Here is a 27938-nt window from a genome sequence, read left to right as displayed (position 1 = left end):
GCTCCATCAATCGCCTCTCTCTCTCTCTTCTCTACTACTCCCCACGGATCCTCGATCAGAACGAGACTTGTCGGAAGCCTTGCTGGTCTGAGCTTCGGCATTGTCGGTGGGACTGCCTTGCTTTGACCTGGCATTCATAATCCCCTCCTGACGTGGTGATCCCACTTCCCCAAGGCGGCTGCCCGACTTTGCGTTGCAGCTATCGGAACAAGAAACATTTGTCGCATTTTGCCTTTCCTTCACCATGCCGGCCGGAAATGCAGACGGGCCCGACAAAAGGACGACGGCGTACGAGAACATCTTTGGTCGGCCGACTGCCAAGCCAAAAGGTCCGGTCCCCTCTGCGCAGCCGTCGATGCCGCCCCATGTCCAACAATGGGTTCACCAGCAGGCCTACGGCGCTCAGCCAGCACCAAGATGGAATGGAGCACCCGCTGGCCCATATCCCCCGCGGGTCTATGGCGCACAGCCATATCCGCAGCAGGGACCTCCCATGATGGCTGCAGGACCAGCGTATGGGTATGGCCCGAACGATGCCATTGATCGGAGGGCCAGCGTCACACCATCGATCAGCTCCCAGGACCCTCGCATGTCGGCTCACTATCCTCAGTCGGTCGGCATCGGAGGAGGGCTCGCCAGCGGCGGTTCTAGCGCGGTAGACCCGTATGGCAGTCACAATAACATCTATCAGCAACCGAGCGGCTCGAACAATGGCTATGCACCTCAAAGACGGCCCCTTTCCCGAGGCGGTGGTGGCGGAGGCAGCTACTCCGATGTGCCCCCGGGCTATCGACAGTCATCCGCTGCTGCGGCTGCACCCGCTGCCTCCTCCGACGAGCAGGGAATGCTGAGTTCTCCGCAGCACGAACCTCCGCGACTCCCTAGCATCGAGCTAGGCGCTGGCTCGGGCAGCGCCGATGATCACTGGTTCACCAACGGGTCCAACGGCAATGCTAGGCACTCCAAGTCGTCTGCCGCGTCCAAAGCGCAGGACAGCGTTGACGACAGCGAGACACCGCTCAGTCCCACGCCAAAACAGTCGGCCATTCTATCACAGCCCGTCCATGAGTCAGAGACGACCGAAGTGATTGGTGAAAATGGCGGGGTGGACCCATACCAGCTCAACGGTGAGTAATGCAGCTAGCGAGACGAGGGCGTTTGTGAATGCTCACAACCAACTGTTTGACATTACAGACTACCAAGAGTACCAGCGGCAGACCGCCTCCAAGTCTGGTGCTTCGTCGTTGTACGATGGCAATGGCAGAAGGCGAGGTTCTTTTGAGTCTGACCGACAGAGCATTGCCAACTCGATATATACGCTTCCCGGAGCAGTTGGCAACAGCTCCCGGATGGTCTATAACCAGGGTGGGCAAGGGAGCTACTTTCAGCCTCATCCTCAACAGCAGCAGCAGCAAGGCATCTCGGCTCTAACGCCATACAATTCTAGCGACGCCAATTTGACATGGGGCCGGCAAGCTCGCATGCGGACAACGTCGAGCGCCACGCAAGCCGCACAGGGCGTCTACGCTCCAGGGTACGCTGATCAAAACACAGAGTGGCGCAAGAGTGTCGAATCGGCCTCGGCAAGGCAGGGCGGTGACAACATTCGGTCGCTTTCCGTTGGTCAACAGCAGATTCGCAACCCGGCCAACTCGCCCCACGGCAGCACGGGCAGCGCAATGCAGCAGAATCAGACATCCGGTCGTCGCGGTCCGCTCGTCTATCCCGCCCTCCTGTCTCGTGTTGCCGAGGCCTTTAAGCAGCGCGTCACCCTGTCTGAGCGACAAAAAGATGGCCTGTCCTACACGGATGCCTTTGACGGCCGCGAGGCAGTCGATCGCATCGCATACATCATCAAGACAACGGACCGCAACTTGGCCTTGCTTCTTGGTCGAGCCCTCGACGCTCAAAAGTTCTTCCACGATGTGACCTACGACCACAGGCTTCGAGACTCACCAAATGAGCTGTACCAGTTCCGTGTACGGCTGACGAGCCCCTTTGGGTCCGAGGGTGACGACCAGTACGAGGACGCAAGCGATCAGCTCTACAAGGCGTCAGCCACACCGGGTCGTCTGAGCATTCCATCGTCTAAGGGCCCGACGAGGGACAATTCGACATCGAGCGTTCAACAGCAGGACCCCTCATCTCCGGCGCCCGAGGTCTCGACGCCTGCCACCTCTATCCCAGGTGGTCAGGGAAGGCAAGCGATCGATGAGGACGTCGAAGACGCGCTGCCCACGGGTGTCTTTACCCTCTTGACTGACTGCTATAGTCCGACGTGCACGCGGGACAGGCTGTGCTACAGCATTGCTTGCCCCAGGCGGTTGGAGCAGCAAGCACGCCTCAACATGAAGCCGCAGCCGGGTCTCAAAAGGAGCATCAGCAAGGAGTCGCTGGGCGACGTCAAGGAGCAGGGCGCTTTGTGGGCCGACTCGGTGTCGGAAGAGGTGCTCAAGAGCCTGTCGGATTCTGAGAGAAAACGGCAGGAGCTCATCAATGAGGTCATTTACACCGAGAGAGACTTTGTCAGGGACCTAGAGTATCTCCGTGACTCGTGGATCAAGCCGTTGCGATCGAGGGACGTGGTGCCCGAAGCGAAAAGAGACGATTTTGTTACCCAGGTCTTCTGGAACGTCTTGGAGATCCACGCTGTCAACTCGAAACTTGCTGAGCTCTTGAGCAAGCGACAGAAGCAGCAGGCCGTCGTTGACCGGATCGGCGACATTCTCTTGGAGATGGTGCCCCACTTTCAGCCGTTTGTCAAATACGGCGCTCACCAGCTCTACGGCAAATACGAATTCGAAAAGGAAAAGTCGTCGAATCCGGCCTTTTCCAAGTTTGTCGAAGAGACAGAACGGATGCCCGAGAGCCGTAAGCTGGAACTCAACGGCTACCTGACAAAGCCCACGACGAGGTTGGCTCGATACCCGCTCTTGCTCGAGGCTGTGGTCAAGGCGACGCCCGACGACAATCCAGACAAGCAGGCGCTTCCCAAGGTCATTAAGATTGTCAAGGAATTCCTTTCCAAGGTCAACACGGAGTCGGGCAAGAGCGAGAATCGGTTCAACCTGGCGCAGCTTGACCAGCAGCTCGTCTTCAAGCAGGGTGAGGCTGTGGACCTGCGACTGCGAGACGAGCAGCGAGAGCTTGTCTTCAAGGGTCCGCTCAAGAAGCGAGGCGGTACACAAAGCGAAAGCGCTGAGCTGCAGGTGTTCTTGTTTGATCATGCCGTGCTCATGGTCAAGGCAAAGACGGTGCACAAGAATGACCTCTACAAGGTCTTCCGAAAGGTGAGCCATGGTTCTTTCATGGGAGAGACGATTTTTGTCTGCTCACAATTTTTCTTGTAGCCAATTCCGCTCGAATTGTTAATCGTCACGGTGTATGACGATGTGCCGACGGGCAAGGGCAACGCAACTCGGCCAAAGTCTGTCATGTCAAAGACCTCGACGGGTAGTCGGTTGAGCGGTGGGGTCCCCACCGGATCGGCGCCAAAGCAGGATCCAAAGACGGGCTATGCCTTGACGTTTACTTATCTTGGACGAAAGGGCTACTCTCAGACACTGTGGTCGAGCACGTTCGTTTCGCGAAAGAAGTGGTTCGAGCACATTGAGAGCCGCCAAGAGATTCTCCGCCAACGCTCGAACATTTTCGACACCATGACGCTCTCGGAGGGCTTCTTCCAGGGGCCTAGCCGGGTGACGTGCAGCGTGCCATTCGACTTTGGTAGACGGATCATCTACGGAGCTGACGATGGCGTCTATCTCTCGGACCTGCGAGAAAAGGCTCGACCGCCCACGAAGGTGTTGCCCCTTCCAGGTGTGACCCAGATCGACGTCTTGGAAGAGTATCAGATCCTCATCATCCTCGCCGAGCGGTCCGTCCACACCTTTACCCTCGACGCGCTCGATCCTTCAGATCCCATGGGCAGCTTGAAGCGTGGACGGAGGATCTCATCGCACACTTCCTTCTTCCGCGCTGGCCAGTGTCTAGGACGCACACTCGTGTGTGTCGTCAAGTCTTCGTCGCTGTCGAGCACAATCAAGACACTGGAGCCTATTGAGCAAAACGTGCGTGGAAAGAAGCAGCCAACCTTTCGGAAGCTGCTCCAGGGTGGTCAAGAGACCCTGCGCGTCTTCAAGGAGTTCTACATTCCCACCGAGTCCAGCTCCATCCACTTCCTCAAGAGCAAGCTCTGTGTCGGCTGCACCAAAGGTTTCGAGATTGTCGACCTGGAGACGCTCGATACGCAAGGCCTCCTCGATCCTGCTGATTCCAACCTGGACTTTGTGCAGCGAAAAGAGACGGTCAAGCCGATTGCCATCTATCGCATCGACGGCGAATTCCTATTGTGCTATGACGAATTTGCCTTTTATGTCAACAAGAACGGCTGGCGTGCAAAGGGCAACTGGATCATTCATTGGGAGGGAAACCCAACCTCGTTTGCACTTCACTACCCCTACGTTTTGGCGTTCGAACCGTCGTTCGTCGAAGTGCGTCACGTCCAGACGGGGGCGCTGCACCAGGTCATCACGGGCTACAACCTTCGATGCCTCTTTGCGGACGTGCCTCCAGCGACATCGGGCAGCTCATCTGGCTCGTCTATCTCCTCGTCCGCATCCGCTCATTCCTCGCACTCGAACTTGCACTCCATGACCCCCTATGGTGCTCGACCAGGCATGCCACCCGGGTATCCAAGTGGCTCGCCTTACGGACCACCGGGCGCCCTTTCACGACAGCAGAGCTTCAATATGATGGGCGGGCCGGTGGGTCCCCACGGCAGTCCCTTCGCCACACCCCGCCCATTGGGGACCATGTCTCCGTACGGTGTCCCACCACCGCAGCAGCAGCAACAACAGCAGATGATGTACCCGGGGCGACCGGGGATGCCCTACGCATTCACCCAGGCCCAGGCGCCGCGACCGCCGCCGCCGCAGCGAAACCCCGTCTGGGAATCTGTCGCCGCCAGCCGAAACCAGATTGTCTTTGTGAGTCCTTCTGCTCCTTTATCATCTCTCCTACAATCAGGCTGACACATGCACACGACACAGATCGGAGACACCTCGGTCTTTTGTATACGCCCCGCAGGCTCCTCGGCCTCATCACCGGCGCCGACGTAGGCTCTCTCTCTACCTCTCCCTGTCGTCACTCCTTTTGGGTCTCCAATTCTTTCGCTCGCCGTGCTCCTTCTCTCTCTTTCCTTTTCTTTATCTCTCTCTCTCTCTCTCTCTCTCTCTCTCTCTCTCTCTCTCTCTCTCTCTCTCTCTCTCTCTCGCTCGCTTTTCCCTCTTTTCTCTCAAAGCTGTGTCACACCATCGTCCTGGCCATATCACATACAACGTATCTGTATTTCTCGATGTCTCTCTCTCCGTTTTTGTTCTTCTTTCTTTCTTGTTCCTTTGAAGAATCATATCGTAAAGATGACTGTGAGCATGAGTGCATCGTGACGAGGAATGGAGCGAGGTGGAATAGGAGGAAGGGCAAGGGTGATTAAGATACAAGATGGCATTGCAGGCAGGGCTAGAAATACATTGACCTGTAGAAACAGCTCTGCGGTCTCGGAGCGGATTGTCACGGAGCGTCTCTTGGTGTCTTAGAGCCAGTCAGGGGCATGAGCCGGGTCGGGTCGTTTGACACGATGGAGCGGGAACATGTCGATGAACTTTGTCAAGGCAAGCCGTCCCTTCACAATGAGTCTCTCTTTTTCTTTCTCTATGTCTTCCCTGTCTGAAGTACTCCATCGCCAAGCTCACCTCTTCATCTGCCACCCGATCGCCGCCTGCAAATCTGGCATACTCATCGTAGATGCTCGTCAGGCTCCATCCTTGGAGCCTGCGGATGATGGCCGTGACGACGCCTACGCGGTACTTGCCCTTGTTGCAGTGCACCAGGCAGGGCAAGTTTCGCTTGTCGAGAATCACGTCGAGGGCACTCAGCACCGATTCGGTATCCACTGTGGCAGAGAGAAACACCACCGGCCGTTTCATCAGCATATGTAAAGAGGTAAAGAAGCGCAGAAGAGAGAGGCCACAACCACACCCACTCTCGGCAAAGGGCTCTTTGTTGACGTTGAGTTCAACGTGCACCAGTCGTATCCCCGACGAGCTGGCGAATTGGGACAAATTCGGGCGGACCTGGTCCGTGGCGAGATAAATGATGGTGCGGAGGCCCAGGGTGGACAGAAACGGCTCGTTCCGTTCGTTTGGGTGTCCGGACCTGTACAGCGCGCTCGACGTCAGCGTTGTCGACGAAGATGGCGACGACGACGACGACGACGACGATGACGATGATGGCATCGTGCTCGGTGGTGGTAGGTATGTCGCACTGGAGGGTGGCATTTCCAAAGAGGCGGGTTTCGCAGCCGACGATGCGGCGGACGAAGAGGACGAGGGGCCTCTTGTCGTACGCCCGCCGCAGATCATGTCAAAGTTGAGCGGGGGAACGAGGAGAAGGGGCACCGGTGTTGTCGACGAGAGCGTCGTCTTGTTAAGCGCGGCCGTCTTTATCGTCTGCTCGCCCTCGGATGGCAGCGGCAGCACGGCCACCCGCGGCGTGGAATGGTTCGACGAGGGCGACGACGACGCCCGCGGGCGCGAGGAAGACGAGGCGGCATCTGGCTGGGGTGGTGCGAGATGGAGCTCGACGCCGGCCGAGGCATCGTGTTTGGGTGCGAGCGGGGTCGGCAGGTCGTCGAGGCCTGCCCCTCCGGGCCGCAGGAGGGTGCTAGAGAGAAAGGGCGGGAGCTGCGACGAGGCCGGGACCGGCATTTTGTCCGACACCTCTGTGAGAAGCGCAAAAACAATACTGACTAGGAAAAGGGAAAGGAGGAGGTCCGACCGGCCGCTGGAATTGATTGAGTTTGGTTGAGGTGGAGACGATGGACGCGCGCGCCGTGCGAAGGAAAAAAGCTTCTTTTTCTGTTCTCTCTCGTTTGCACGCAAGTACAGTACATCTTCGCCCTGCATTCAGAGGGGTGGCACCAAGCAATGAGCGCCAGAGCGGCCTTGAGGCGGTCGAGACAGGCATGCTGGCGCTGCCAGTCGACGCTCCCCATCGCCAATTCCAAAGTCAACGCCAATAATGCCTACATTCACATTCCCAACGAGGCCGCCAAGCCAAGGAGCCAAACAAAGGACGACGGTCTCCTCGCTGGCTGGCCCACGTCGATCAAGGCCAATCTGTGCACAGCCGATGGGCTGCCGACCTCCTGCGCCAGCAAGATGCTCGAGGACTACGTCTCGCCATTTGAGGCAACAGCCATTGGACTGCTTCGCAGCCAAGGGGCCGACATTGTCGGCAAGACCAACTGCGACGAATTCGGCATGGGATCGGCCAACGTCCACTCGGCCTTTGGCGCCGTCTTGAATCCCAACGACACGCAGTCGGTGGCTGGTGGCAGCTCTGGGGGCGCAGCAGCCAGCGTGGCCGAGGGATCTGCTCGTATCGCGCTGGGATCCGACACGGGAGGCTCGGTGCGCCTACCGGCTGCGTACTGCGGCGTGTACGGCCTCAAACCGTCGTATGGCCTCATCAGCCGGTGGGGGCTCGTGAGCTATGCAGACAGCCTCGACACGGTCGGGCTTCTGGCCAGGTCTGTCGATGACATAGACTTGGCCTTCTCGGTCATCAATGCTTTTGACGAACAGGATCCGACGGCCATCGACGACGATGTCCGCCAGGAAGCCGTCATTGCCATGAACGAGACCGTAGCGCTGACGAGTGGCGACGACGCCAGACCACTAGAGGGGCTGCGAGTGGGGATACCGCACGAGTATTTTCCCAAGGAGCTCGCACATCGGACGCTGGGCCCGTTGCGAGAGACGCTGCGTTCGATGCAGCGTGCTGGCGCCACGCTGGTTCCCGTGAACCTACCGCGGACGGAGGTGGCCTTGAGTGCCTACTACGTCATTGCCAGTGCCGAAGCAAGCAGCAACCTGGCCAGATACGATGGCATTCGTTATGGTGAATTTCCGCTTGAAGACGCCTGCTGACATTACCGGTGCCCCCTCTTATGCTGACTTCGTGACGACCAATAGGACACCGCTCCAATGACGACACGGGCAGCGAAGCGCCATTAGACTTTCACTCCCACATCTCCCGGAACCGCTCCTCGGGCTTCGGGCCAGAAGTCAAGCGAAGGATCCTCTTAGGCACCTATGCGCTCACGGCCGATGCCTTTGATAATTACTTCTTGCAGGCACAGCGAGTGCGACAACTCGTCAGAGACGATTTTGACGGTGTCTTGCGAGTCAGAAACGTGTTGAGAAAGCAGAGCTCTTCGACAAGGGAAGACGGCGTGGACATCCTCGTCCATCCCGCAACCGTCGACACGGCACCTCGGGTCGATGAACAGCAGAAAGAAATAGACGGACAGCAGCAGCAGCGACAGGCTCAAATGGCTTATGTCCAGGATGTCCTCACCGTGCCTTCGAGCCTAGCTGGCCTGCCCAGCCTGTCGATCCCCGCAGGAAAGGCCCAGGACAATGGACTGCCCGTTGGCGTCGCATTGACCGCTCAGTGGGGCTGCGAGAAGCTCCTCTTCCATGTAGCCAGGAGTCTCACTCAATGATCCAGATGTCAATATTGTAACATTATTACATTTCTCTCTCTCTCTCTCTCTCTCTCTCTTTGTCCTCTACTAGAGGTCACCCCTGCGGAGGAAGGGGATGCCAAGGCCAGAGAGAAGCTGGCGCGCTCGCTCCGTCGCCCGCTTGCCTCGCTGATTGGTGATACAGTCGACCTGTTCGTGCGCGCGCGTCTCAGTCAATCAGAGTGCGTCTGTAAGAGAAGAAGAAGGAGACTCACCTGGAACCCAACGCTTCTGCCGGGGTAGGAGTCCCAGTTGACCTCGGTCTGCGGGAACAGCGCGACGGCCTCGGGGCCCATGCCAAGGTGAACGACACCACTGAGCGCAGCGGGGCTCATCGGAGGCTGGCTGGGTGGTGGGAGCGGAAAGCCACCAAAGGTTCTGAGCCGGGGCAGGACAAATGTGACAAAGATTTCGAGAAAGTCGTAGGCCTTGGTCGCGGGCAGCACGGCCTGGACGCCGACTGGCATGCCTGGACGAAGCTTGAAGGAGGACGCGCCCGACTTTGCCCGCAGCACCTTGACATAGCCCTTTTTGGCCGCTGCGGCAGACTCTGGCGTCGCATCGACCTCGGGCAGGGCGAGGCTGGGATCGCCAAAGGAGCCCACGATGGGCAAGCCTGTGATGCTTCGGAACTGGGCCAGGAGCGGGATGAGGACGTTTTTATTGGCGATGGCCTCCTTGGCGAAGGCTGTAATGACGATCCTTTCGAGCTTGACCACGTCTTTTTGCCCCCGTCCATCGTTCTGGGGCTGGTGGAGACGATTGCCGCGGAGCGGTCGTGCCGGTCGATTCTTTGTATAGGGCGACGTCGGATCCCAGCCCCTTTCCGGCAGTTCATTCTCTTGTGCGGTCGAGTGCGAATCGCCGAGGTCCGCTCTCAGTGGGTCGTAGCTCATGTAGAGCAAGTCTCGGGCCAAGCTGTTGTGATAGTGCTCCTGATAGCGAGACAGCTGTGTCGGACCAATTTCGATGGAGTGGTGAGGAAGGGAATGCCGGTTCGACGAGGTGCTGGTCGTGGCCTCGTCTCCTTCATCATTGCTTGTGCTGCTGGCGCTGGTGCTCGAGGAAGCGAAACGAGCGCCCACACGGGCCTCAGGCGCAAGCGAAGTAGCGGCACATCGGGCAATGCCCTGAAGCGATGAACGGAGCGCCATCTTCGTTGCCTGTCAAACTCTTCTTCCTGGAGACTACAACCTTGCGAAGATCTTGGGTGAGAGCGACGTTGGGTCAAGAAAAATCGGAAATTGCGACACGTGCCTGCAACCTGCAGGGCGTTCCTTGCCTGTTTCCAACGCTTGTTTCAAAATAGGGACCACGCAGGGGCCGCTTCTCAGCTTCTTGCAGCAGCAGCAGCAGCTTCCTACTGCCATTCGTTTCTAGGAGCGAGAGAAGGGGGAGAGAACCGACCGCTCCCCTCATCCTGCTCTCAGACTGCCCAAGTCACAAGGATCAGGAGCGTATACGCGCCCGAAAAGGGGGCCGAGACGGGGCCTCCGATGCGCGTTTGTTGACGGCACAAAAACAACACTTGCCCCTACGTCTGAACACCGCGGGCTGGCTCATGTACAGCAGCTCTGCCAGCCAGCGTTCCACCACAACACCAAATGTCTGGACAACCAAGTCCTAGCCATTACCCACAACACTTATCGTCCCTTCCCTCACCATGGTCTCCGGTCCGGCCTCACCGACTGGCAGTGCCAGCAACAGCCCTAGCTTGAATGGGACGAGACTGGAGCGGCCGCCGCGCTCTTCACTGAGAGAGATCAGGACTGCTCCGAACTCAGAAGACGGCGAGCAAACGCCTGCAGAGGGCTCTGCTCCTCCGTCACCACTCTTGGCCAAGCCCTTGCCGAGCCTTCCCTTTCCTCGGGGCATGCAAGTGGCCACCTCGCACAGCTCCCCGTCTTTGGCTGCACAGAACAACACGCTTGGAAAGCCATACCTCCAAACACCGAAGCCGCTGGAGGACAAATCATCCTCCTCACAGCCTTCACTGCGGCAGCTCGCCCTCGCCTCCTCGGCCTCATCGCCCCTCCCCCCTCCCCCTTCAACAAAGGCGCTCCTCACCCAGAATCCCAACCCCTCGGAGAATTGGACAGGACCCGAAGACGCAGATGGCGCCTATGTGCGCAAGACGTATGACTGGTTCGACCGGCACGGTGTCACTGGCGATGGCCTGGTTGAAGGCCGAGAATGGACGAGGGAACGGGGGAACAAGGCGGTGTGGCAGCAGCCGAAAAAGAAGAGACCTTCTTCGTCAGCAGGCGCTGTGAAGCGAAAGGACAATGAGCTTGGCTCTCGTTCGGGCCACAGCCCATTTCCGACAGGCTCAGCGATGAGGGCCGTCGTCGGACCCGACGGCAAGCTCTCGCCCAGCCCACATACCCAGCCGCTCCCCACTGTCAGCAGCAATGCGCAATCATCTGGCCGAGCATCGCCCTCATATTCACATGTGGAAGTGCTGGACTCACCCACATCGACTGGTCACCCTACTAGCCCGTCCAGACCGTCGATTGCGCGTGTGCCTTCAACGAGCACCATTGCCACGCACAGTGAAGAGAGCGCATACAGCGGCGAGGAGGCGCTCGAGGGCACGCTGCGAAGCAACTTGAATCCGGAAGATGAAGTGAGACATCAGCAGGCATTTGAAGAAAACGAGAAGGCAAGGACAGAGATGCTTCGCAAGATTGATCGCTATGGGTTTTTTGCCAAGGACGAAGGCGATCTCGTGGGCAAGGGCCGGATAACGATCCTGACCGAACGTGCCTTTTCCAGCTTTCCAAAAAAGAGATTACGGATCGGGAACGTCAATCCAGGCTCGAGTACGATCTCGACAAGCAGTGGCATCACGACGAGGCGAGGCGCACTAATAGGTGCAGGAGGAGGAGGAGGCATTGGAGCAAGCGCCAGCTTCGTTGTCACGCCCAGTCCTTCCATAATGGCCGACAATACTCTGGAGGAAGCACGGAGGGCTTCCGACGGCCTCCGTTCAGACTCTACTGGATCAGCCGAAGACTACGAGACAAAGATTCTCCGACAGATTAGCTCGCAGCGATCATCCAATGCATACGCAGCTCGACCAAAGGAGAGTCTCCGGGTGGCGAAATGGGCGCATATGCTCCAGGTCGAGGGTGCAAAGATCTCCTCCAGCAGTAGCGATGGAGACAGCAAGGGAGCGCCGAGCCAGAAGCAGAACTCATTCAGCTATCAGCTGAGCGACAAGGCGACCAAGACGGAAGCAAGGAGAAAGAAGCTCAAGAGCCGAGTCTACAAAGGTGTACCAGACCGATGGAGGGCGGCTGCCTGGTGGGCCATGTTAACCAACGATGAGAAAATGCTGTCGAACAGTGTCAGTAAGAAAGGTCGAAAGCATAATCCGGACGCCTCTTCCGACCCGGCCTCGTCCTTATCTAACGCCGGAACAAGATCATCCGATGCTCATGCTTCCACGCTCTTCCAATCCGTAGCAGAGTATTTCCAGCTCACGATGCAACCCTCGACACACGATGTCCAGATCGACCTGGATGTTCCACGAACCATCAGTGGTCATTATCTGTTCCATACTCGCTACGGCCAGGGCCAGAGGTCCCTCTTCCACGTCCTCCACGCCTTCAGCCTGTTGTGTCCTCAATGTGGCTACTGTCAGGGCATGGGACCCATTGCGGCTACACTCCTCGTTTATCTCCCGCCCGAGCGAGCTTACGCGACCCTGGTCCATCTGCATGACTACACGCCACCGAGCAACGCAAGCTCTGCCTCCTCTTCACTTGCAATTTCCACGGCAGAGGGCGGCACAAAGTACGGCTTGCACGAGACATTTTCGCCAGGCTTCCCTGGCCTCGGTGAGAATTTCTACGTCCAGCGAGCTTTGTGCCCTCTGCTCGGCCTCGGTCCCGTGCTCGAAGTCCTCGACGATCAAATGATCAGCACGAGCGCATACGCAACGAAGTGGTACATTACCCTCTACGCCAATGTGGTCTCCTTTGAGACTCAATTGAGGATCTGGGATGCCTTTGTTTGTATAGGCAAGGACGTGCTGGTGGGCGTCGCGCTCGGCTTGCTCTGGGCGCTGAGAAATAGGATCATGGGTCGAGAAAAGGTGGCATCGGGCGGCAAATCGGCGTGGGAAGAGCACGGCACGACGACAACGCACTCGGCTGAGGGCCCGGCCAGCTTCGAAACGATCCTCGAAGCGCTTACAGCGGAGTTCCTCTTGCAGGACGATGACGGACTCATGCGGTGGGTCGAAAGGCTTCTGGCGCGCGACGATGTCGTCAAGCGCATCGCAAAGGCCAGGAGAGAATACAGGACCCTGGTCGAGGCGGGCAAACAGCCCATGATGTTGTAGGCGGTCCCTACTATGTACTGTTTTCTTCTTATATTCTCATGATAGAGCGTTTCTTTCGCACAACATATCCAACACCATGACAAATGCAAAGAACAAAGGACAATTACTACCTTAACAGAATCAGAGCATGTCTGTAAGCTTGTTGATTACCAATGAAGAAGTGCAGATGCGGTCAAGGCGGGGCCCAAAAGGTGCATCGCCCACTGGCATTTCCCGTGGCAAGGCGACCGCCACTCCGAGGATGTGTGGCCGTGACAGCAGGGACAGCCGTCATGTTGTCCTCGTCGTAGAATGATCTGAGCAGTTTGCCGTCCTTCGCAGACCAAATTTCGGCATGGCGCTTCATCGACCCAATCTGTTTGGGGGTGCATTATCAGCACAGAGATAGCCACTGGCCACAAACATGATGAACTCACAGAGAAGTGAGGCTCCAGCGTTGGATCGCGATTGAATCTGGCGCGGAAGAGCGTCAACCATTTGCCAGTCTGGTTGTTGTGGGGAATCGCGACCATTGGTTTTGCCAGAACATCGTCTGGTCTCGGTCTCATAGGCGTCTGTTCCTCAACAAGCTCAGCTGGAGATGACTCCTCTTCCTTTTTGGCTTTCGAGAAGTAGTGAGGGAGGCTGCCACGCTTGGACGGAGCAGCTTCTTTCTTCTTGACGACACCGTTCTTTTTTGGCTTGGTATCGTACGCGGACGTGAGCCAGCGAGGGTCCATATCCCAAACTTGACGCAGATACAGGTCAGAACGAGAACCATGCAGACATGCGGTCGCTCAATTGGAACTCACCCTTGACAACGTCATCGTAGCTTACGCCAATAAGCTTGGACCCGGACGGGTCAAAGTCGACGCTGGTGCACGCGAGCCTCGCCTGACTCATTGAGATCTGCGCTTTTTCGTGTGCCGCGTCGAGCTCATCGCCATCGACGCCCCTGTAGTTGTGAGGGGCTTCATCGGTGGTAGGCACGATCGTTTGCAGATTTCGGACGTCGAAGAGACGGATACACTGATCAAGGGAAGCGACTGCGATGCATGAAGACGCAGCTTGGTTGACAGACATTCCTCCAATCTTCTTCTCGCACACCTGCCAGCGCCGGGTGGGAGGGCCTTGAGCAGAAGACGAACCGCGACGGTTACTGCTGCGGCTTGGTTCACGCATGTCAATGTGCGTAAGGCCGCCTCTGTGGTCGGCGACCCACAGACTCCGCTCGTCCAGCATGGGGCTTGGGGTATCGACAAAAGCAGAGGGATGGCTTTCGGGCGCTAAGATGTCAAAGATGGAGAGAAGAACGCTCTCATCGCCAGCCCAGAATTCCTTGGAAATGCCCGTATGGAGATCTTGAGCACGAATTGTAGCGTCGTATGAGGCTGAGTAGAGCGTCGTGGCAGAGATCGGGTCGAAGCGAAGACAGGTGATGGGCGATCGGCCGTGGATCTGCAAGTTCCAAGACTGCCCCGTTTTGACGCCTTCTTCTTCCCCCTCCCCTTGCTCGACCTGTGCATTTGGATCCCAAACGCCCACGCTTCCCTCTTTGTCGCCTACGAAAATGAGGTCTTTTTCTCGGTTTGGGTGGAATACCATCGAATAAACTCGTTTGTTTGTCACCTTGTCGGCCGATCTCAACACCATGCTATCCAACAACTTCTTTAGCTCCCTGTCGTCCTTCGTATCCTCCTCTTCTGCTTCTGCTTTTGCTCTAGCAACAGCCTCGAAGGTCCCTCTAAGCTCTTCCAGGCCTTCTCCGCTACCAGTCAGAAAGGCCAGATCATGCTCTTCATGACGTGCTCGCCTGGCCGCTTCAGCTGCGTCTCTGATCGCCTCTGCCTCCTTCTTTTTGCAGGAGAGAAGTCTTTAGTCTTTTGCAGCGAGGCGGCAATGACGAAAAGGGGGACTCAGCTCACTTCGTATCTCTGCCGCTCCTTCTCGCTGTCCGCCTCCACGCCCAGCAATCTGTTGCTTACACGCCGAGGCTGAACCCTCTGAGGGGTAGGCGCGGTCTTTGCATTGCCCCTTGAGGTCTTCTTCTTGCTCTGCGCATTGGAGGAAGAAGGCGGTCCGCGCTTCTTGGAAGAGGAAGAAAGACCATTATCGAGATCGAGCTCTTTAAGAAGGTCGCGGTTACGCTGGATGTTGGCGAGGCGCTCTTGCTCGCTGTCGAGCGGAAAGTGTTAGCTGTGGCACCATGTGCCCCCCTTGGCTATCAAAAGCGACTCACTACTCGTCGTCGTCATCCATGCTGGTCGATGATGGGAGGAGCCTGAGGTAGCGCAAAAATCGCGCTAGGTTGACCTAATCTAACACATCGCTGCGCACGCACCGCGTCGGACTAGGACGCGTCTCATGGCACGGACCTCGAGGTCGCCAACTGGGAATCAGTCACAACTTGCACTAGCATCTCGACCCGCCGATAAGAACAAAATGGTGTCTTCCATGTTCTGCTCTTGAAGAACATTAGGAATGATCACTCTCCAATATAGTTGCAAGCAAGAAGAAAGATTACGTCGTGCTCTAGAGCACCGTAAACAGTGTAAGGTTGTGTTCAAGGATCCAGCAGAAGCACTTAAGCAACCTACCAGTACGCTTGTGAGCACGTAAGAGAACGGCAAGCTTGTACTGGAAGCACTGCCTCATTCCCGAAACTAGGTGGGCATGCCGAATGATAGCTCCCCCTATTTTTTTCACGGTTGATAATGGCAGGTCAACTACCAGATCGTGTGAGTGCAACGAAGTGTGGCTTTCTGACCCGATGAAAGCGACCAATTAGGAGGAAAGAAGTCAGCCGCCGTAAACGCCCGCTCAGAGTCGTACAATGTCCCTCCGACACTGGAGATGTGCTCATTGTTTTGATGGAAAAGTGGGTCTCACTGACGTTCAAGGGGACAGCGAGATGCATAAAATGAACCTGTCGTGCAAGACCAGGAGGGGTCGGGTGGCTTGCAATCAAAAAGCCTGCCTGCGGTCTATCACTGCGCACCTCTGGTAGCTCTCCGAAGTTCCTGCCAAGCCCGCAGGAAAGCAAGTGGTCCATCCGCAATCCTGAGACTGTGAAGCGGTCGAACCATGAGCCACCACCTGTGAAAATCGAAAAAAAAGGTAGTTGGTCCTTTTGATGATTGGTCTGTTTCTAATAAGGCCGCTCATAAGCGGCGGCTCATCTTCACAGATGCCTGTACGAAAATTTGCTCCCGACGGGCTCTCGGCCCTCTGTCCTCGAGCTTTTTAGTTTGCAGTATCTACTGTACTCCGCTACAGGAAGATCAGATTTTTGTGCAGGCCAGGGCTCTGACATCCCGCCGAGCTAAAAAAGCCCGAATCTTTATCTGATGGCGTTGGCTTGCCCCCTGGTTTTCCCGGGGAAAAAATCAAGGGTGAACGCCTCTGTTTCGATTGGCTTCGCAAACGGGAAGGGAAGGAAATCACTGTCCTGTCAAGTACTTCAACGTCAGCAGTCTAATGCACACGTCCGTATCAACCTATGTAGCCGTGAGACTGTGTTGATGCGCCACTACTTCCCGACGTTCCTGATGCCGCTCCTGCGACTAGGCCTGGACCGCGTATCTCAGAGGTGTAGTATGTATGCACACCTAGGAACGAAGGAGCCCACTCATTTTCCTTAACGAACAAAGTAGGAACGAACAAAAAGTGAGCGATTTAAGAGGACCGATCTCTCTTGGCAACACCTTTTGATCCCCACAACTCCTCTTCTCTTCACTACTTGTGCCAGCATTCCTTTTTCAAAGTCTTCAAACACCTCGCCCTCATCGCCATGCTTCGCCCCTGGTCGTTAGACGCCGACTGGATCGAGACTGGTAAAACTTACTACGATGTCGAGCCTGGAATGGATGGATGGCAGGACTATGTCGACACTGTGAATGCTTTCTACCACAACAGCTTCTTCGTTCCTTGTGTTGCAGGGTGCGTCTTACTCCTTGGCGGCATGGAGATGCATGGTGACTGACGGTGTGCTATCAATGAAGGTATGCTCTACTTGGTGCTTTTGTTGCTTGCGTTATCATTGCGACGCTCCGTCGTATGATTCTCCTTATCTCGCCAGCTCGCGGACGCGCCAACATCTCGCAGTCCGACAAGGTCATCAATGCCGTTCACAAGCATATCATCTCTGCTCCTCTATTTGGACAGCGACATGCAGAAACATTTGCTTGGTCGAGATTTTTTCCTTGGCAGGCACCGCTCCGTGGCCAGACGCTGCTGCTCCTGGGTCTCTTTCTGGCCAACTTCATTCCCCTTGTCGGTTTCTACAGGCCTTCGCCTGCTGAGAAGAATCTCTAGTAAGTTCAGAAGAGCTGGACGTGCAGACGGAATTATCTGACAACATCAACAGCTGGCCTGCCGATCTGTACGGTCAGATGGTACGTTATGTCGCCGACCGAGCTGGTGTAATTGCGACGGTGCAGATGATCCCCTTGATTCTCATGAGCGGGCGCAACAATCCCGTCTGCCTTCTCACCGGTGCATCGTACAACACTGCCATGCTTTACCACCGGTGGTTCGCCCGCTTCGTCATGACACAAACCCTCGTGCACGGCATGTACGTACAATGGTGCTAATCTTGGAAAAGGGTAATCGCTGACCTTCGGATGAGCACAGTTCCTACACAGCCTCTGCGCTGCACTCAGGCAAAGAATCTTACGATGAGAGCTGGGAGCCGTACTGGGCATGGGGAGTCGCCGCGACTTTCTTCTTCGCCTTTCTCTGCTTCTTTTCTCTCCGTTACTTCCGAAGAACAGCCTACGAGGTGAGAACGAGCTCCTTTTGTGCGCCTTCTTCATCTCTCTAAAAAGCTCGCTCTTCGTTCTCCCGCAGATTTTCGTTTGCACACACGTCGTATTCGCTGTTCTGGGTTTGGTTTGCCTCTGGTATCACGTCGCCGTGCTCAAAGTGGACACCTGGCGGGAATTTCTCCAGTATCTCGAGGCAGCCTTTGCCTTTTGGGCCTTTGACCGCGTCGTGCGCATTACCAAGCTTGTGCTACTCAGCTTCAGCGCGTCGGCCAAATCGAGCAGTGCCGTTGTGGAAGCCGTCGCTGCTCCCCTTCCTGGAGAGGCAACTGGCGGCGGCGGCGGCGCAGAGGTCGTGAAGGTCACCATCCAGCTGCCGGGACCGCTTGCCAGCCAGGTCAAGACGGGCTCTCACGTTTATCTCTGGATCCCTCGGCTCCAGCTCTTCTCAGCCCACCCTTTCACCGTTGCCAAGAGCAGCTTCAAGGCTGACCAGGGCAGCACTCTCGTGGTCCTTGCTAAGGCGAACCGTGGTCTGACCAAGAAGCTGTACAACTCGGCTGGAAAGCAGCTCAGTGTCTTTGTCGAAGGACCTTACGGTGGTCATGAAGATGTGAGCATATCGCACGGTTGATGCCTTGTTCAAACACTAATTGTCTTTCTTCACAGCTTTCACGATTCGATCGCACCTTGCTTTTCTCGAGCGGTATCGGCATCACTCACTGCCTATCCGTTTTTACCGACGCCATCGTCAAGGGAGACAAGGAATCACATCTCATCTGGACCATGCGTGACCCTTGTAAGTCGAGTGTCTCGCACATTCATCGTCATGGCCTCCCGACTGACTTGAGTTCCCGTGCGTCGCTCTAGCCATGGCTGCTGCTGCAATCGAGCTACTTGAGGAGGCCGTCAAAGAGGCTACTCCATCTTCAGGCGCACCCAAGACAACCATGTCCATCTTTGTTACCCGCTCTTCGTCTCCTCAAACCAAGGAAGACATTCAGACTGCAGCGGCAATCGCACCAATTCTCACGTCCTCTTCCAACAGACAAAAGGAGATCTCTTCCGATTCGCCCGAAGAGGATGAGAAGAAGTCGCTGGGAAGCAGCGGAGCTGATGACAGCGCTCAGGAGTTGACCCTTCGGAAGCGTTTCGATGCTCTCGAGGAGTCCAGCAAGGGTTCTCTACGCGTCACCTGGATCCACCTTCCGAACAAACGCCCCGTCCTTGAAGACATCGTGGCCGAATTCGTAGGAGACCAAAAGGCTGAAGACAACTTTTCGAGGACGACCGCGGTGGTCTCATGCGGTGCAAACTCGTTCTGCGACGACGTAAGGCAGGCGTCCCGGCGGTTCAACCTTCACCTGTCTGAGGAGCCTTTCGAATGGTAATCGGCTATGATAATAGCCACAAAAAGACTTTCTTCGCATTTCTCTGTGTTATCGTTGTCACTATCTCTCTGGGGCTCGCAAAATTAGTCAAGGAATGCAATCTGGTTCACTACGTGTTGTCACCATGATCACCTCGCGCTGCACTCACTCAGTGACAAGAACACAGGGTACCGGTACGGAATTTCAAGGACACGTGCATCGCGGGGCCGCGGACCCTCGGATTTATGTCTAATTCCCGTGTTATCGTCAATACCCGGGGCCGTGTGGAGCTGCTTTGCGACCTCGCGGTTGGTGACGTGCTAGAACGCTGGAGGCCTCTTGACCATGCCGATGTGCTAGCGTCGAGCAGTGGAAGCGGAGTTGAAACGCTCATTCACACGTCTTCGATAAGGTTATTATGCTTGCGAAACTCACAGAACACGGCATCCCGCCGGCATCTTACCCTCCTGGAAAGGCATATAAGGATGCTATTCCACCCAAATTTTCAGTCGTCTCTTGAACTTCCTCTCACCTTGAGAAAAGGCCCCTTCTCTTACGGACACAGTGCAGACTGTGACAAGCTTACAATACGATGAAGGTCCTCGTCCTCGGCGCATCCGGCGCCATCGGGTTTCCCGTCTCTCAGGCCCTGGTCCGGGCTGGCCACGAAGTCTACGCGCAGACCCGCGACGAAAAGAAGCGGACGCTGTTCGAGAGCGAAGAGTGTGAGTCCATTGAGCACATTTGCCCTTCACCTGCAAGCAACTTAGAGGAAGCTCATCGTGGTTTAAATGGGAATTTGCAAGTCACGCCAATCGTGCTTGACCCAACAGCGGACAAGTCGTGGTCCAAGCTCGTTCCTACTGTCGATGCTGTCATTGATACGTTGGGCGGCACGACGCCAATCAACACACTTGCACTCGAGAATGTGCAAGAGGCCGAGCGTGCGGCGAAGGAGTCTCGAAATGCCACGGCGTCGAAGCTGACGTACAGTGAGTCGCTAGCAGCCTTCCTCTTTGCAGTCTAGGCACTGATTTCACGCTTCCTCCTTCGCTTCCTCCTTCGCTTCCTCCTTCACATCAGTCTGGAGTGAGTTCGACCTGCCCTGGTGCACCGAAATGAGAAATTTGAAGTGCTTACCCTTTCATATTAAGCCTCGGGCACCTGGATCCACGGTGAAGACCGCTTGTCTCTCTCTTCGGACGGCAGTGCTATCGAGCATGCTCCCGCTCTAACCGCTTGGCGGCCCTCCGTCGAGCAGCCACTGATCAAGAGCACGATCTTAAATGGCATCGTCATCCGCCCGAGCATGCTGTACGGTCGAGGAGGCAGCATCTTTGGCTCTTTCATTGGTCAGGCCGCCAAGGGTGGGCCTGTTTATCTTCCTGGAGACGAGGGCGTGAGGTTTGCCACGGTTCACGCCGACGACCTTGCTCAGTGCTACCGTCTCGCCGTTGAAAAGGCCCCAATGTGAGTTGCTGTCTCTCCCTGCTGGTCTCTCTAGTCATTTTCAACTGACACGCGGGTGCGAAACCATCTCGCAGCGCCGCTGGTAACATCTTTGACGCTTCCAATGCCTACACTGTGCCTCTCCTTGGCTTCATCCATCAGCTGTCTGCTGTGTCCGGCCTTTCGTTGGACAAGTTCGTGATCAAGAAACCCGAAGGAGCATTTGAAGCTGCCGTGGCGACGACGAGCAATGTCAGACCGACGCTGGCGAGGAGCCTGCTTGGCTGGGAGACGCTCAAGCCGAGCCTCATTGATGGTGGGTTCTTTCTCTCCTCTCCTTTTATTTTGCTATTGTTTTCGGACTAATCAGAGATTGTTCATGCAGGCCTCGCCACGTACTACCGCGCCTGCATTGCCAATGACAAGCTCTCCTAGGCACTGATGTACTTGGAAGGGAGTTTCGTCAAACCTGTCCAAGCTACTTGAATAATAACAAGTGCAGTAAGGACCATACACGATGGGTGAATTTGAAATGTTTTGAAGGGGTGGTATAAAAGAACGCCCTTGACAAGAAGGAAAGATGGAGTGTAGACAGCTGAAGATGAGCGGTCGTGGAATTACAGCCGGTTTTTTGGCGCATTGTCGGGCACATCGCTGAAGAACCCGGAAAAGTCCCATCCGTACATGTCGTCCATGTCCGACTGCGGAGGCTGCTGCGCGCCAAATTGGCGCACGAGCTGTCGGGCAGTCCGCAGGAAAGCCGTGCCATCGAGATGGGCTGCGTCGTCGTAGCCTGTCAAGATATTTCCCTTGCGATCGCCGTACCTGCGATCGAGGTAGTAAAGGGAGCGCAGTGCCTTGGCAGCATGCTCATCCTCGTGGGTCCTGATGACCTCCAACAGCTCAGGCCACTGAGGTCCCTCACTTTGACCGACGTGGACGCTCTCGCTCATGAGCTGATCGCTAATGTGAAAGTCGGGACGACCGCGAAGCACCCAAATGAGAAGGATCATGCGCAGATAGGCTTGCAACAGAGCCAATCTGGGCGAGAGCTTGTCCGAGGACGACGTCTCATTGTGAGGCGGAAGCGCCTCCAAAATGCTTGCGAGGTAGAGGTATGAGGTGAGGGCGTGAGCGCTGGAGCATTATCAGGCAGTCAGAATTTGGGCCAAGGTATCGATGATGAGAGGAGAAAGGAACCCACAGAAAGAAGTCGTGCCTCCAGCGCTTTTCGAATTTGGATACGGCGCCCACAAGGAGGGTGGTGAGCCATGCCAGGTCCTCCATCGCGCCTGGTATATCGGGTGAGGGGCCGCGAGTCTTGTCCCAGGCGTAGACGTACTCTTGGAGCAGGTGCTCGGCTGCACCGCTCTTGACCAAGGGGTCACTCTCGAGAGTGGGCTGGGATCTAGACAGACCGAGACTGTCACGGTCCAGCTTTTCGTCTTTGAGCAACTTGGCTATCATTTCGCCCGTCGACAGCGACCGCTTGTTCTTGTCGTTATAGTACGAGTGTGAGAGCCAGTCCGATGGGTAAAGGAAAGCGTACTTTGACGAGGTCATGCAGGTCATCGCGAGGCCTTTCATCATGAATCAAGTCAAAAAACGATCAGCACCTGCCTGGGATGAGTGAGAGGAGGGTGACTCGACTGACCTTCGGCAACGCAACCTGGGATGTTGAATTCGACGCCATTGCCCGTATGGATGAGGGGATGCACCACGCCACCCATGAACCTGGCCATCATGTGGTATGGCTTGTCCTGCAATCTCTCGTCAAAGACGTACTTGAGCAAGACATCTGCAATGCCGTCTGTCTCGAGCTGCTTGTCGAAGAAGGCCAAGTACCTCCAGTAATGTTCGGCTTTGCCGAGCTTGTTGTTCCAGTCCGACTCGGTTAAAGGATCCAAGGGCCCATCAGGCTTGGTGCCGTACTTAGCCTTGTTGTTCAGCCTGAAAGACTTGTCAAGGTAGTTGGCAAAGCCAAAGATGTCGATCAGCTGCTGCGGAGAAGCCTGGGCGCCATATCCGGCCAAGAGAGCGTGAGGCATATGATTGTGAAAGCCTGACTCGTTGAAAAAGGCATGGTAGGTCTGTGTCACGGAAGTGAGTCATGAGTCAGTGGCAGCAATGGTCTAAGCTCACCTTGTGATTGTAGGCCAGGATCCTGCCGACCTCGTTGGTTGACTCGCTGCTGGACGGGGCGTTGAAGACGCCGAGCACACTGGGCGATGGATTGAAGGGCTTAGACCAGTTGCCCGCTGGAGGCGCATCAAAGCTAGCTGCATTCGTCGACATTGCGTTGCTGGAGATGTAAAGTGGTTTGTTTGTGAAGTTGCGAGCAAGAGTTGTTGCCAAGAGTGTGGGGCGAGTCAAGGTCATTGAGGCGCACAACACAGCTCAACGGAGACAGTGCCCTTTTATCCTCTTCATAGCATCTAGCCTTGCCCGTGGACACGACCAGTTGGTGAATCGCCGAAGATCTCTGGTAGTGGGTCGCCGGCTCGACGGCAAGGACTGCTACGCTTGCTACGCAGTAAAGGGAGCTAGGATCACGTTGGAAGGTGGAGGAGGGGGAGAAGAGAAAGGCGGAGACCAAGGTAGCTCTGGCCTTAACGCCGATTCAAGCCTGTGCGTGGGGTTGAGAATTTAGCCTCGCTCTGATGCCAAATCGGACAAAAAGGGATTGGCGAAGGGCGTGTCGGCGACCCGAATACGCCAAAAGTCCATGCTTCATTGACAAACACCGAATCGCCGATGGCTCATTGCAATTGCTGAGTCGAGGATCTTTGTCGTTGTTTGTGGATTGAGCAGTCGTCTACCGCTGCGCCAGTCAGGGCTGAAGGCGTGCTTGCAACATCTCAGCTCGCCGTGACCAGCGTGGAGTACTTTCCAAGGGGAAGACCTGCGATGCTAGAGAGCATGACTTGGACATAGATCTGGCTCTCTGCGTATCAAATATGAGAAAGGCAAAACTGTAGGACCGGGGCGGGCGAGGAGCGCTTCGGCCCGGAGCGCGATGACTACTGAAAACGCAATTCGTCCGCTTCACCGCTGCCCCGCTCTACCCCTTTCATCCCTCTCCCTTCTCCCTTCCTCCGCCCCCCCCCCCCACTCCCCTTTCCGTCGTCGCCCCAATGCCGATGTTGACGCGCTTCTTCTTCCTTTTAACGCTTATCCAGGGTAGAGTCAGCCCTAAGCCATGACAATCTACGTCTTCATTCGTCAAAGGGCGCGGCTTTGAAGAAGGAGGACATGCCTCAGCTCTCTCGCTCACTCTCGCTCACGGTCGAGGACGGTTCAGGTCTGAGCGTCTGCGGTGAAGACTCATTTGAAATCGTAAACGCCAAAAGACTCGTTCCAATCAGGGGCAGAGTCAACAGCGGCCACAACAAGAACAAAAAGACAAACAAGGCGTCCATCATGTCGACGACATATCCTGGTCCCCCTGGACGCAAATCGAACAGCCATGAGATGTCCACTCCTTCACCGGCGACGAGGACCACCAGGCTTTTTTACACCAAAGACCGCGTTATCGATGCTGGCATCACCTCCGTTCAGCCAGCGTCTTGGTCTGAGAAGACATTGCCGTCGCCTCACCAGCCACAGCATCACCGCCATCATCGCCACCATCACGAGATCGATAGCAGGCAAGGCAATGGCAATCAGCTCAGCGTCGAGGTGGAGCAGGCAAAGACAAATGAGTTGATAGTGGAACAAGACAGCCCCAAACAGTGGCGTCATCAGAAGCACTTGTCAGTGAATCAGCAGGAGACAGTCGAGCACTCTGAGTCGACGGAGGAGCAGCATTCTCAGCAGCAAACTGTACAGGCAGTGCACGACAGGCCATGGCCTGCATCGACTGATGTCAGCCCTTTGGCTCTGGAGGCTATCAGTGAGTTGACGCCCGCATTTGTCTGTCGGCGACCCTTTGAATTCAACAGCGCTTCCAGACGCATCCATCGCTGGTGCACCTTTTGCAGACGTCAGCCTCTACTTGGCGAACGAGCACCGGTCCATCTTTGCCAATTCAGCAATTCTAATGAAAGCCTGCCCGGTAATCATGAAGGGTAAATACCGTGCCTTCTCTTCTGGCTTCGCTGTGTTTCTGAAAGCGACCGCATCAATGCAACATCCTTTTACAGAAATCGAAGAGACTGGGGAGCTCAACCTTGACACGATGGAAGCTTCGACCAGCGGTGACCATAACCTGAATATACACGGCCATTCATCTCCCAAGGTCTCGCCTCTAGCTCTCGACCATGTCTTCTCACCCGTCGACGGTGTGGAGGGCTCAATGGACCCCTTTCACGTCGAGCACAAGGACATTGGAGTAGAGCCATGCGAAGGCTTGAACAATGGAGGAGACCGCAGTGAACTGTTTGTTTTTCCTACGACGACAGCCGGTCCGAAGGGCAAAGACGCCGACGAGGCTTCGTTGTACCCAAAAGGAGGACACACGCTTGGAAAGCTGTCGAGGGCCTTCAGATTGGCTTCACAGAGAAGCGTATCGGCTAGCAAAGACTCTCCCAACAAGGTGAGCTAGTGTCTGTCTATGGCAGGACCTCATTAACCCGATAGTGTCCGTCAGGTCGAGGAGCATTCCGGCACCAAGACAACAAAGACGCCAGCCCATAAGCAGCATGGTAAACCGTATCCTGCCTCGCTGTCCTTCTTCAATGACGCAACTCACGGCTATTCCGACTCGTCCGTCTTTGCCACTTTGCCATTGAGCGCACGCAAGCTGTCTCAGTCTATGCAGGTCAGCAGCAGCAACGTTGTTCCTGTCTTGGTCCATGGCTGCTGCAGTCAGACGCTGCGTGCCTTGATCTTCTATCTCTACACGGCCCAAGTACGTTTTGAAGTGCCGTGGCAGAAGGAAGGCGAAACAGCAGTAACATTTGAGCTGCCACCACCGACTCCTGATCAGCCGCAAGCAAAGGCTTCCACATCGGCCAACGATGCTCGCCCAAGGGGCCGCAAGCTGGGTCGCACCTTGTCGACACCCACGCGCAACATGAGTACCTCTCCAGGCAAGGGCATCAAAAACAGTCCGGATGCGCCTCCTCCGACCCTCATCAATCTTGCTGCGACGCCGCTTTTTTCGTCTAGTCCCCCGCCAATGTCGCCTCACAGCGCCTACTGTCTCGCAACGACATTGGCATTGGACAAGCTGGCCAGCCTGGCCTTCGACCACCTCGTCAAGACGCTTCACCCTCGAACGGCCCTTTCCGAGTTTCTCTCGCCCTTTGCCCTCCGCTTCCCGCCCTACCAAGACATGGTGCTAGAGTTTATTAAACGGCGCTGGCAGATCATCCACACTCTTGACGAGACGAAGGAGTGTCTGGCCAAGCTAGCCAAAGGTGGCTTTCCACAAGCTCAGCAGGCCCTCGTTCGGCTCTTTGCAGAGCTCGACATTTCTCAGTCCCCCTCGGCTGCGGCGGCAGCTGCAGCAGCAGTCGCCGCTGCTCAAGGGGCTCAGTAGAAGATCCTTTTCCTCTGTATATCTTCACAACAGGGTCAGTCACATCTCAAAAATCATTTGTGAAACATGATCTATGAAAAAAATCTAACCTGACATGTCCAAACCTCAAATGACTGGGAAGAATTGGACTGTACGAGGACACACCCACCAGATTTTGGGCCCTCTAGATGCCTTCTCACAGCGAGGACTGCCTTTAACCAAATGCGTCCAGATTGACCTGCAGCAACGACGCCCGCAGCCGCACACTTTGGTCTGTATGCGAATTCTGAACACTCGGGCATGGGATCTTGCGCCAATTTGAGAGCTTTATTACTTGTTTGGTCCGTGCCCTCCTCCGCTGATGCAGAGCAGCGATAGGAAGAGATTGACGGCGAACTCAATGTGGGAAAAGGGGACCCACTCCATCTAGCTTCTCATTGCACTTAGAGATGCCAGAGCGGAGGAGACCCCACTCCGAGAACGTGGCTGATTAATGATGGATGCTTTCGGTAGATTGGATGACCCGTTTGAAGCACGACCATACTCTCAGTTCTAGCGTCGGAGGGGGCAAAACCTTCAGAGAGCAGCACCCTTCTAGCGCCGAGGGGTAAATTTCTGTGGGCCGTTTATTAACGGGTCGCCGGCTTCGGAAAAGGGGCTTCCGGGCTGGGCGGTGGTGGGGTTTTGCTTGTTTGCCTCACGTGTGAACTGATGACAGCCAGCCACCCTAGCGCACAGATGCATTGCATCGCAGGGCCTTTTCTCTGCTCTGCTGCATGTGTGTGACGGTAGAATCAATGAATTTCACGCCTAGCCGGGGAGTAACTGCAAGAGGGTTTTCTTCTTATCCTTTAAGAGAGGCCTCGGAGCGACGATAGATCGATGCATGGTTGTACCGGCCGATTAGGCGGGAAAAAGTAACGATGTAATCAATTTGAGGGCAGAGCAATCAAATAAACAACCTTGCTTCCCAGGCGCCTGCCTGGCTTGCAGCTTAGCTTGAATTGTTTGGGTGCCAGGCGACTAACAGAACGACGACGCGATTTTTCGAGCGCAAGGAGAGCCTAAGGCCGCCCCTGGCGTGCTCGGCCTCCCTACGGTCTGATTTGCAACTGGCGCGCTCGGGCTCCTCATTGTTCTCGCACCCTCACTCATCGTCAGGTAGCATCTTGAGCCATCGCTGCACCGCCGCCCCGTTTCTCTACGGCTCCGCGGTCTGCTCTTGTATTTCTACCCGCGCCAAACAAGTGTCGTTGCTTGACAGACGAGGGAAACCGAGCGGCGCGCCAGAGGGGTCCGACCGAGCTTTGTTTTTGTTATTTTTTTGTTTTCGCCCTATCCTTCCTATTTTTTCGACGTCGACCCGCCTCGACGGAGTACGCCTCGATTGGTCGCGTTTTGGGACGACCGTTCAGGTGAGTGTTGTTCGTGCCTGTCGCTGTCGTGATGCTGCCCCCAGATGAGAGAGAAAAGAGCCGCGCGGCACCGACAAACACAACTGACGCCTGCGTGTCTACTACCACTACAGCCCCGCGCCATCTCCAGCGGCGATTCTTCTCTGTTTCCTTTTCTACATCTCATCTCAGAGCACAGGCCTCTCGCCGGTTGCACCCCCGGCTCGAGATCCTGGGCCGACGGACAGCTGCAAGCGACGCGACTGGTGAAGCAACAAAACAGCCAACTCTGTTCAATGTCGACTTCTACCACTGCGTTGCAGCCTCATTTTCGATAAGAAACAAGACCGGTCCCCTCGCTTGCTTCTGGCTCGCATACACACCATGTCCGTCCGCTCAGGGGCCGGCCGCAGCGGCGACGGTGGCGGAGGCGACGTGGATGTCAGCGTTAACGTCGACGTCGGCTCCATGGGAAACAGGCCGAGGAGCAGCGGTGCATACAGCTACAGTCGAGATTCTGCACGGATCGCCAGCAGCTACGACGACGGCGACAGCTTGATAAGCTCCACCTTCGAGTTCCCCGA

The 27938-nt window shown here is 56.1% G+C and overlaps 10 protein-coding genes across 10 annotated transcripts; 6 read left to right on the top strand and 4 right to left on the bottom strand.

Annotated features, from left to right (window-relative positions):
• Nucleotides 1–244: 244 nt before the first annotated feature.
• Nucleotides 245–5120, top strand: FA10DRAFT_283131 (CNH-domain-containing protein; the record flags this gene model as incomplete). Its single annotated transcript, XM_025523821.1, has 4 exons — nt 245–1127; nt 1195–3290; nt 3351–4988; nt 5052–5120. 4 exons carry the CDS (start codon nt 245–247, stop codon nt 5118–5120), a joined length of 4686 nt encoding a protein of 1561 aa, XP_025380686.1.
• A 483-nt stretch (nt 5121–5603) lies between these two features.
• FA10DRAFT_226711 (protein-tyrosine phosphatase) lies at nt 5604–6296 on the bottom strand (the record flags this gene model as incomplete). Its single annotated transcript, XM_025518696.1, has 2 exons — nt 5604–5953; nt 6044–6296. 2 exons carry the CDS (start codon nt 6294–6296, stop codon nt 5604–5606), a joined length of 603 nt encoding a protein of 200 aa, XP_025380685.1.
• A 640-nt stretch (nt 6297–6936) lies between these two features.
• FA10DRAFT_264130 (amidase signature enzyme) lies at nt 6937–8590 on the top strand. The gene is made up of 2 exons (XM_025520530.1): nt 6937–7962; nt 8037–8590. Exons 1-2 carry the CDS (start codon nt 6987–6989, stop codon nt 8567–8569), a joined length of 1509 nt encoding a protein of 502 aa, XP_025380684.1. The 5' UTR covers nt 6937–6986; the 3' UTR covers nt 8570–8590.
• Nucleotides 8591–8601: 11 nt separating this feature from the next.
• Nucleotides 8602–9793, bottom strand: FA10DRAFT_264129 (ribosomal protein L5). The gene is made up of 2 exons (XM_025520529.1): nt 8806–9793; nt 8602–8740 (listed from the first exon to the last, which is right to left on the bottom strand). The coding sequence occupies exons 1-2, from the start codon at nt 9742–9744 to the stop codon at nt 8639–8641; spliced, it is 1041 nt and encodes a 346-aa protein (XP_025380683.1). The 5' UTR covers nt 9745–9793; the 3' UTR covers nt 8602–8638.
• Nucleotides 9794–9904: 111 nt separating this feature from the next.
• On the top strand, nt 9905–13048 carry FA10DRAFT_264128 (hypothetical protein). The gene has a single exon (XM_025520528.1). It carries the CDS (start codon nt 10254–10256, stop codon nt 12936–12938), a length of 2685 nt encoding a protein of 894 aa, XP_025380682.1. The 5' UTR covers nt 9905–10253; the 3' UTR covers nt 12939–13048.
• Nucleotides 12959–15208, bottom strand: FA10DRAFT_264127 (WD40 repeat-like protein). Its single transcript, XM_025520527.1, has 5 exons — nt 15157–15208; nt 14843–15092; nt 13730–14771; nt 13355–13665; nt 12959–13293 (listed from the first exon to the last, which is right to left on the bottom strand). The coding sequence occupies exons 1-5, from the start codon at nt 15174–15176 to the stop codon at nt 13111–13113; spliced, it is 1806 nt and encodes a 601-aa protein (XP_025380681.1). The 5' UTR covers nt 15177–15208; the 3' UTR covers nt 12959–13110.
• Nucleotides 15209–16421: 1213 nt separating this feature from the next.
• Nucleotides 16422–19142, top strand: FA10DRAFT_264126 (hypothetical protein). The gene is made up of 8 exons (XM_025520526.1): nt 16422–16583; nt 16666–16856; nt 16919–17230; nt 17284–17490; nt 17550–17697; nt 17766–18293; nt 18350–18479; nt 18551–19142. Exons 2-8 carry the CDS (start codon nt 16708–16710, stop codon nt 19069–19071), a joined length of 1995 nt encoding a protein of 664 aa, XP_025380680.1. The 5' UTR covers nt 16422–16583; nt 16666–16707; the 3' UTR covers nt 19072–19142.
• A 226-nt stretch (nt 19143–19368) lies between these two features.
• On the top strand, nt 19369–20934 carry FA10DRAFT_298863 (NAD(P)-binding protein; the record flags this gene model as incomplete). Its single annotated transcript, XM_025524654.1, has 6 exons — nt 19369–19775; nt 19857–20042; nt 20134–20139; nt 20205–20520; nt 20595–20815; nt 20885–20934. Exons 1-6 carry the CDS (start codon nt 19643–19645, stop codon nt 20932–20934), a joined length of 912 nt encoding a protein of 303 aa, XP_025380679.1. The 5' UTR covers nt 19369–19642.
• FA10DRAFT_264124 (hypothetical protein) lies at nt 20620–23130 on the bottom strand. Its single transcript, XM_025520525.1, has 5 exons — nt 22642–23130; nt 22154–22589; nt 21704–22079; nt 20886–21636; nt 20620–20816 (listed from the first exon to the last, which is right to left on the bottom strand). The coding sequence occupies exons 1-4, from the start codon at nt 22792–22794 to the stop codon at nt 21117–21119; spliced, it is 1485 nt and encodes a 494-aa protein (XP_025380678.1). The 5' UTR covers nt 22795–23130; the 3' UTR covers nt 20620–20816; nt 20886–21116.
• Nucleotides 23131–23751: 621 nt separating this feature from the next.
• On the top strand, nt 23752–25981 carry FA10DRAFT_298861 (hypothetical protein; the record flags this gene model as incomplete). The annotated part of the gene is made up of 4 exons (XM_025524653.1): nt 23752–24391; nt 24450–24566; nt 24642–25033; nt 25088–25981. The coding sequence occupies 4 exons, from the start codon at nt 23752–23754 to the stop codon at nt 25979–25981; spliced, it is 2043 nt and encodes a 680-aa protein (XP_025380677.1).
• Nucleotides 25982–27938: the final 1957 nt, after the last annotated feature.

Source organism: Acaromyces ingoldii, assembly GCF_003144295.1.
Source record: "Acaromyces ingoldii strain MCA 4198 unplaced genomic scaffold FA10scaffold_1, whole genome shotgun sequence".
NCBI lineage: Eukaryota > Fungi > Basidiomycota > Exobasidiomycetes > Exobasidiales > Cryptobasidiaceae > Acaromyces > Acaromyces ingoldii.
This window is presented reverse-complemented; position numbering and strand designations above follow the sequence as displayed.